The sequence below is a fragment of the Hipposideros armiger genome, unplaced genomic scaffold, assembly GCF_001890085.2.
Source record: "Hipposideros armiger isolate ML-2016 unplaced genomic scaffold, ASM189008v1 scaffold_367, whole genome shotgun sequence".
In the NCBI taxonomy this organism is placed as follows: Eukaryota; Metazoa; Chordata; class Mammalia; order Chiroptera; family Hipposideridae; genus Hipposideros; species Hipposideros armiger.
In genome coordinates, this window is record NW_017731717.1 from 672,330 (window position 1) to 680,477 (window position 8,148).

General features: G+C 34.3%; 1 protein-coding gene across 2 annotated transcripts in view; it reads right to left on the reverse strand.

The window, feature by feature from the left end:
- Positions 1 to 3,240: 3,240 nt before the first annotated feature.
- The window catches only part of RNF217 (ring finger protein 217), a 138,481-nt gene continuing 133,573 nt past the window's right edge, over positions 3,241 to 8,148 (reverse strand). For both annotated transcript variants that reach the window (XM_019662151.1, XM_019662150.1), the window contains 2 exons: positions 6,948 to 7,019; positions 3,241 to 5,541 (listed from right to left, as the gene is read on the reverse strand). In XM_019662151.1, the coding sequence (XP_019517696.1) occupies positions 5,468 to 5,541; positions 6,948 to 7,019 (146 nt within the window). In that variant the 3' untranslated portion in view covers positions 3,241 to 5,467. The remainder of the gene's footprint in view (positions 5,542 to 6,947; positions 7,020 to 8,148) is intronic.

Consider the following 8,148-nt stretch of genomic DNA (forward strand, 5'->3'; position numbering starts at 1 on the left):
TTTAGCTTTGAAAGGTTTGCATCATTGGTTTGCATCAAAAAGGTAACATTTCACAATTTTGAATATTCCCCAAATTTGGAACTCTGATTTTGTTCAGACCATATCTTAATGCTTCTATAACATTATTTCAGTTTTATTAAAGTAATAATTGTGAACATACATATTAAAATGGGATTTTGGAGCTTATTTTCCATAGGAGGAGGACAACGTCATAATTAAGTTACAAAGATTTGGAAAACAAATACTCTCAAACTGGCTATTGGTAGTAGTTTTGATTTACTTTGTTTCTAGTCCATAGAATTTCTTTTACAGGTTTCATGAACTACGAAAATGAAGTTAAAACTTGCAGTAGAAATTAACTTGATATTTTAACAAACATTCCAACTAGGTTATTAGGTAACATTTATTAATTACTTGCTATGTTTGAGCTCCTGATACCAATTTATAGGATTACTATAATTTCAGAAACTTGGCTACATCATTCCAGGTACATTTTACTTGTTTTAAATTTTCAGCTTCAGATTCCCCCCTCCAAATTTAAAGAGGTGACATAAATTTGCTAACACTGTAATTCTGTCTCCATCAACATATACGTATTGTTTCTTTAACTCTGTCAAATTACTTAAATGGCACAAATATTTTAAAGTGCATTATTGAATTTTAAGGCTATATTTATAATAGGTATTAACACAAAACAGTAAAGCTGACCACAGGTAAACTTACTTTCAATAGTTGGGATAGACTGCAACCACAAATACGAAACAATAAGCGTACAATCAATCCAATGGGAAGACTCACATTAATCCATATCTGCAGCTTGCTTACAAAATTAAAATCTAAAATGGCTTTTGGCATAACTTTTAAAAAAATTTTTTAAAATGTTGGTACTTAATGAAGTACACCAATTGGTATTATCGAGGTCACTAACTTTTTTTTTAATAATTATGAATTTAACAGGCAGGGAAAAAGTCTAATGTTAAAAACAATTGCATTTGTTTAACGAGGGAGGAATTGGATCTAAGTGTTGGCAGGTGTGCTCTAACCTGACAAAGGTCAGGGAGGAATGCTGATACTTTGCACATGCCAGGGTGAATTTCCATGTCTCCTGTTTCTCCCCCTCTCTTTTAGTGAAGAGGAGCTAGAGTATTACAAGACTGGAGAATAATGAGGTGGGGGAGGGTGGCCAGGGACTGGAAGAGGTTACAGTGGTTTCAGGGTATTTTAAGAGAGCCATGGGCCCTATTGTTAGGTGGTAGGATTGAAAGATAAAGGCTCAGCGGGGGTCTTGGGACTCAGGAGATGTTGGGTGGATGGCATGGACTGGGAATCTCCTGACAGGCAGGACTGAATCCTGATACCACAGCAAAGAAAGTACAATTAAAGATATCAGGTTGTAACCTGACTGGTGTTTAATTGTCTTTCATTGTTTCCCTATCTGTTCTACCTTTAGGATACAATAGCACCTATCAGAAAAATCAAGGTGGTGGCAACAGGATGTTGCTTACACCAAAAGTTTTGACCCCTGTCCTCTTGTTAATGCGTCCTATAGCAGTTCAAGGGAACTGCCGGGATTCATTGTGAAATGAATACATCACCTTATTCCACAATGTATAAAGCATCCCAACAAACCACCCCGCCTTACATACAGTCTGATTCAGTTTCCTGTGAATAACTGTGGTCATTTGTAATTGACAACACATTGCTCCCTACTTTTCACAATGGCAGAAGTAAGCTCCTGTGGAGCAACATGCATAAACATGGATAGTGTTAAAAAAAAAGTGACAGACATGATCAACTTTGTTATTTCATTTAAATCTCTCAAATTTTACAGTGACTTAATCCAAATATCAATGCATCTTTCTCAGGTATCTTAAAGACATCTCATTACATTTTATTTTAATTGGAATAGATGAATTTTCTTTTATACATCTTGGCAAGGTATGTACTTGGCTAATCAAGAAGAGGGGAATTATCCTGCAAAAGATGCCTTTCTTGAAAAATGATGCACTTCTATGTAATCTTTCTTTTTCTCCAGGAAAAATGTCTCAAATATACTATCTTTATGATTTCATTCACACAAATGCATTAACATTTTATTAGAAATATCTCATAAAAACCAAATTCAAAAAACTTACGGGAATGGTAACACCAAGTGACAGCAATATATGTAAAGGATCTTCACTGATGCTTTATATTGGAGAAGTAAAAACAATCTTTATGTCCATTCAATAGGGCATTGAATGAATAAATTAAAGTGTAGTTCCACAACGGATATGTAGTAATTTAGAAAAGAATGAGGTAAATCTCTTTAAACTGTATGGAAAGGTGTCTACCAATATATAATAAAATGAAAAACATTCACAGGACAGTAAGAATATTATTATTCTACTTGTATAAAACTAACACACACACACATACACACACACACACACACACACACACGCACAAACACTTATTTGTATATTTGTAGAAAGTGTCTGGAAGGACACATACCAAACCATTAACAGTGGTTACCCCTAGAAAATAAGGGGTGGTTTAGGCAGAGAAATTTGTATTTTATAATTCTAAATGGTTTGATTTTTTAAAAGAAGTATATATTAAATTTACAATAAAAACATATAAAATGACAACCTTTGAATAGAAAGATATTTATTTTATGTGTACGCTTCATTGTCTATAGTAGTTTTGAGAATTCATCCCCAAAATTATTACTATTGTTTTACTTTCAATGTTGGCACTGACATATAAATAATCGTTTTGATTTTCTTCTTTCTTTTTAAGATCTTGATGACACTTAGTTTAAAAAAAAATCACAAATAATTAAGTCACCAGTAGGGAAAGGTTTAGCACATAACACTTTTAAAGAGAAAAATGCATACCTTAAAAAACAAAGCAAAACAAAAAAACCTATGCCATAGAAAAAAGAAAAATCCTGTGCAACACAGTGCATGCTAACTCAAGCATTGATGAAACTGCCTTCACTGATAACAGATACCACTTTGTAATTGGAAAATTGGAACATTTCCAAATAATATAAAAATATCTCCTAAAGATAAGTTATTCAAAGAAAGGAATAAAAATCCCTGAGTAGGCCAAAGACAACAGATATAGTAACCGAAGAAAACAGATTATCTAAGACTACAGGGTATATTATTTAGCCAGTTGGTATATATGTATATGGCATATGTAGTCATATGCATCTATGGGAATATTATATATGTATACATATATATCATACATAAACATATGGATAATATATATAACATATATAATATTTTATGGAAATATTATATATACATTCATATATATCATACATAAACATCCACTGGATTTAGAATCATCATATTCACATATCGTCAAAAAAACACCTACATTTGGGAAAGACAAATTTATAAAAATTAAGCAATTTATGACAGAAATGCATGGATTTAGGCTAGAAATTCTCATTCTCTCAGTTTTAATACTAGAGCATGTAGAATAGGCACTCAATAAATATTTGTTGAATGAATGGATGGATGGATTGATGAATAGATGGGAAGATAATTTTGTGAAACTAGAAAACATCCGTTTTTCTTCTATCATGTTATACTTTAGAAATATCCATTCCAGGACCATAAGTACTACAGCCTCCTATAACTGGAAATAGTCTAGTCCAGGATCTATGCTATAGCTATTCTGAGTGTTTTTCAGAAAGAATGAAAGTGTGTTGGCTTGTTATCCATGCAAGTAAACTTCACTATCATGGACTTTTTAGCTCAAGTAAAAATGATAAATGTTCTTCTATTCTGCAGCCCAACAAGAGAAACTATCCATGTTAATGCATGTTTATCATATAATCTATTTCAATTCAAACAAGGTTGCTGTCAAATAAATGCTACATCTATGCAGATAGCTAACTTTAAGGATTTGGAAACAAGTGAAAACTTCAGGATTCTTAAAGGTCTTTACTTCCTTTCTGCTGATGAATTTTTGTGATGAAACAAAGGAATAATATAAGTTAGTTGCTTGTCCCTTTTCTTACTTTTAAAGACTTCTCAGCTTGGTGAAACTTCCTGAAACTATTTCCTTCATTTTTTTTTCTTCTAAAAGCAGTTCATATTTTAGATAAACCCACAAACACAAAAGTTTTGTTTTCAAATTACCCCTCCATAAGAAGATACCAACACATTATTATGCATATAAGAGTAAACATAAGAAAAATCCTTTAAAACTAGTACTTGTTTTTATGAAAAACTTGTAGACAAATTAAAGAGACAGAAAGAGAGAGGAGAGGTAAGAAAGTGGGGTAGTAAATAATATCACACCTTGACCTATAGCAGTATTATCTGTAATTACAAGTTGGTTAAAAATTAAGCAGAATAGGGATTTGTTTAAAGGTTTAAGCAGTTCTCTCTACAGCAAACTTGCAATTGAAATTAACTCATTTTTCCTGAAGGATTTATTCACATAGTGAGGCATGTATGCCAAAACATAAGAAATCTGAGAAGACTGAATGTACAGGTCTTGAGTTTCCTAAAATCAGTCTATCAGTTTTGTCAGTTTATAAAGTTTCAAGATCCTTGGGGTGACATTGCACACATTTGTGTGTGTGTGTGTGTGTGTGTGTGTGTGTGTGTGTGTGTGTGTTTGAGACAAAGAGATAGAGCAAGATATAGAAAGGGTCAACATTGAAATAGCCTGTTGTCTACACTGATTTTAATTCAGTACATTACCAAATTATGCCCACAAAGGAACCATCATCTTTAAATATGTCTATGAAAATGTGGAAAGAGTGTAGAGGCTTGGAACTTGACGAGTATAAGGTTACTGGGCCAAGTTTTAATACAGATAGTGATACACACACACATTCGCACCCCTACACATACACACTTTAGTAACTCATGATTCTTTTCATTAATTTAGTTTCATTAGTTCCCTTTTGGGCACTGAGATTTTAAACAATTACAGCATCTGAAAAATGAAGGAATTATATTGTTTGGGCCACAGATGAAAACAGGGGAATACAGTGAGCCTTTATCCTCTGAAAAGTGGCCTTCCTTGTTGGTACAGTTGGGACTTCAGTTATTCACACCAAGTTCCACAAGATGGGCTCGAGGAGGGTTCAGGTACAAAGACGGTCCAAGCAACTCACAGGAGAGGTATGCTCAGACAATTCTGAGGATAACTGGTTCTGAATGAAAATATTTTCTTCCAAGACTCATTAAGAAGGTCAGAGTTACGATATGGATGTTTATAGCGTATGAAAGTGACCATTTTTTTTTAAAGCAGCAATTTGTATAAGGAAAGGACAGGATACCATGTTGGGAGTGCACCGGCACGAGAGGCACTGTGGCCTGAAGAGAGCCTCGGGGAGACGCGATGGCAGAAGGTTCCTCTCCGTGTTTTTCAAGGTGTGACTCTCAGATGGGCGTACCATGCTGTACAGCGCCTACCTGAGCCAGCTTAGTTAGAGGAGCTCATTTGCGTTTCACCAGTGCATACCTGTCCGTGATCGTTTTCTCTGTTTTTTACAAAGGCAATAGATAGGAAATACAAATAAACCTAGGGGGAAAAAAAAACAGATTAAGCTAATTAGAAGGAGAGGCATTTAGGCTTACACAGTTGAAAATTTTCCATTTTACAAATGATTTACAAATAATCATTATTTAGCAATACATGCAAATAAAAAGAGGGAAGATACCTGTTACGGAATGTATTTACTTCTATAAGATTTCATTCTTTATTGTTTTTCTTTAGCTCTCTCCCCTTTCTAACAATCTCAGTGACACCAGTTTGAATATGGAATAATGTTTTCTATCGAAATATCGAAACTCTGATTTAAGTATTCTTTATTATCTCTAGTCATATCATTTGCACATGATGGAATTCACACTTCAGTTTCAGGCAGAATAGTCTATTACTTAACAACATGGGCGGTGGAGCCACATGTCAGGTTTGATTCTCAGTTCTACCACTTTTGAGGGCCTTGGAAGCCTTCATTTCCTCAACTGTAAAATGCAGATAATAATAGTATCTACTTTATAAAGCCTGGCTCATTGTAAAAACTTAAATGTCAGTTACTTTATAATTCTATCTGTCCTATACATGAAAATTACTTGCAAAATAAAATATTACTTGCAAAACTTTACATATGAAAAATTAATTTTATTTAGAAAAAAAAAAAAAGAAATCCCATCTACTATGTGGAACAATCACACAGTATCTACAGCATTTAATTTAACATCCTCTAAAGCAATGGTTCTCAGTGTGTGGTCTCTGGGCCAGCAGCATCAGCACTACCTGGGAGCTTTTTACAACTAGAAATCCATGAACCCTGCCCCTGTACTGAATCAGAAACGGTGGAGACCAATCAGCAACCTGTGCTTTAAACAGCCCTCCAGGTTATTCTAAGGCATACTAGAATCTGAGAACCACTGCTCCAAAATATGTATTTTAATATGCTTGTATGACCAAAACTATACACGTAACAGATACATTTCCTATTTGTCAGTCCTCAAGTATATGTTGGGTATGTGCTGTTATACACGTCGAAGGTATCTTTTTCACCCAGGGCACCTTTCACTAGAACAAACCAAACACCCAAGCGTGTACCAGAGCCTCTTTCCTTTGATGTTCCAATCCGAACTCAGAATTAGAAAATTTGGGTTCTAGTCCACTGAAGTCTTTCACTAAAATACTAGTTGTATTAATATTGGTATTAAGAAGTGGTTAATAATGCTTTATTAGATATGTGGATCAAAATGTCTGAAAAAGTGTCACACAGGTACATCCTATATGAAACACACGCCTCTGAATCTGTAACTCATATGCTAATTGCTTATCTAAAACCAGCATGGAACAGATTATCAAGTCCACTTAGTAACAGACTCACATTATTAAATTTACACTCATATTGTCTCTATGGCACTCAAAGAATTCTAGTCTCAGATATGTTAAGTGTTTCTTACCAATTACAACTGCTATGGCCCCTAGTGCTAATCCCAAGACCAGGATTAGAGGTGCAACGAATAATTTTCCAGCTGGAAAACAAAAGGCAAAACCATTTAAAGAGTCTTAAAACAAATTTATCCAACAATTTCAGCAATGTTTTTAAATACCACAGTGTATGCTATTTTTTAAAGAAGGCTGACTATAATTAAGGCAATATTTCTCTAAGGAAATATCTCAGGTGTAGAACAAATACACATATGTAAGTTTAGTAACTTAAGTCCTGGGCGCATCAGTCACACATCTCATAAATCATTCATCCTCTATAAGCGAATAATTCCAAAGCTAATGGATCACTTTATCTAACAGGACCATTCATCTTTATGCTTTCCCTTTAGATCTCTTCCATTTTCAATTTTCAAGATTCTGAAAGATTCTGGAAGGAGCTACACATTCTGAGCTGTGTCTGGAAAATATAATTCGCTCACAGAATGGAGAGATAGTGGGTGCTACCGAGGGCTTCTGCCCACACCTGAAAATGTGATGTATTTACTTCCTGGGTCCAAAGAAAACCAACAATATGAACAGCTAATAAACTGACCTACAAATGGGGTGTTTCAATACTATTGTTAGAGAAAACTTCCAATAAACATACAATATATTGAAGGTTATTCAAGTGAATCATTTTAACAAATTTAAAAAGCACTTATAAGAAGGCTAAATATGGATAAGGTTGCCAAATGGCATCAGCTAGTCTTTTTTTTTCCCTAGATAAATAAATGGACATGATTATAATAAACTCTAGTTATACACAATAGTGCAGAGTGCACAATCGGAATCCCACTAACTTTGAAAGGCACTAGCACAAAAACAGAGGCTGGTAGTTAATATCTTGTCATTACATAGTAATCGTGATCGTCAAAGGCTTGGGACTCAGTAGTGTACAGATGCACGATCTAAACACAAGAAATGAGGAAGGAATGGAAGGACATTGCAGCAGTAGGATCACACAGCTGTTTAAGAAAAGACCAAGTAAACAAATAAACAAAACAAACAGACTCAAAGATACGGTGTATAGAGAATAAACTGATGGTAGCCAGATTGGAGGTGGGTTGAGGAGGCTAGATTAAAAAGGTGAAGGGATTAAGAAGTGCATATTGGCAGTTACAAAATAGTCATGGGGCTATAAAGTAAAGTAAAGGGATATAAAATAAAAATATA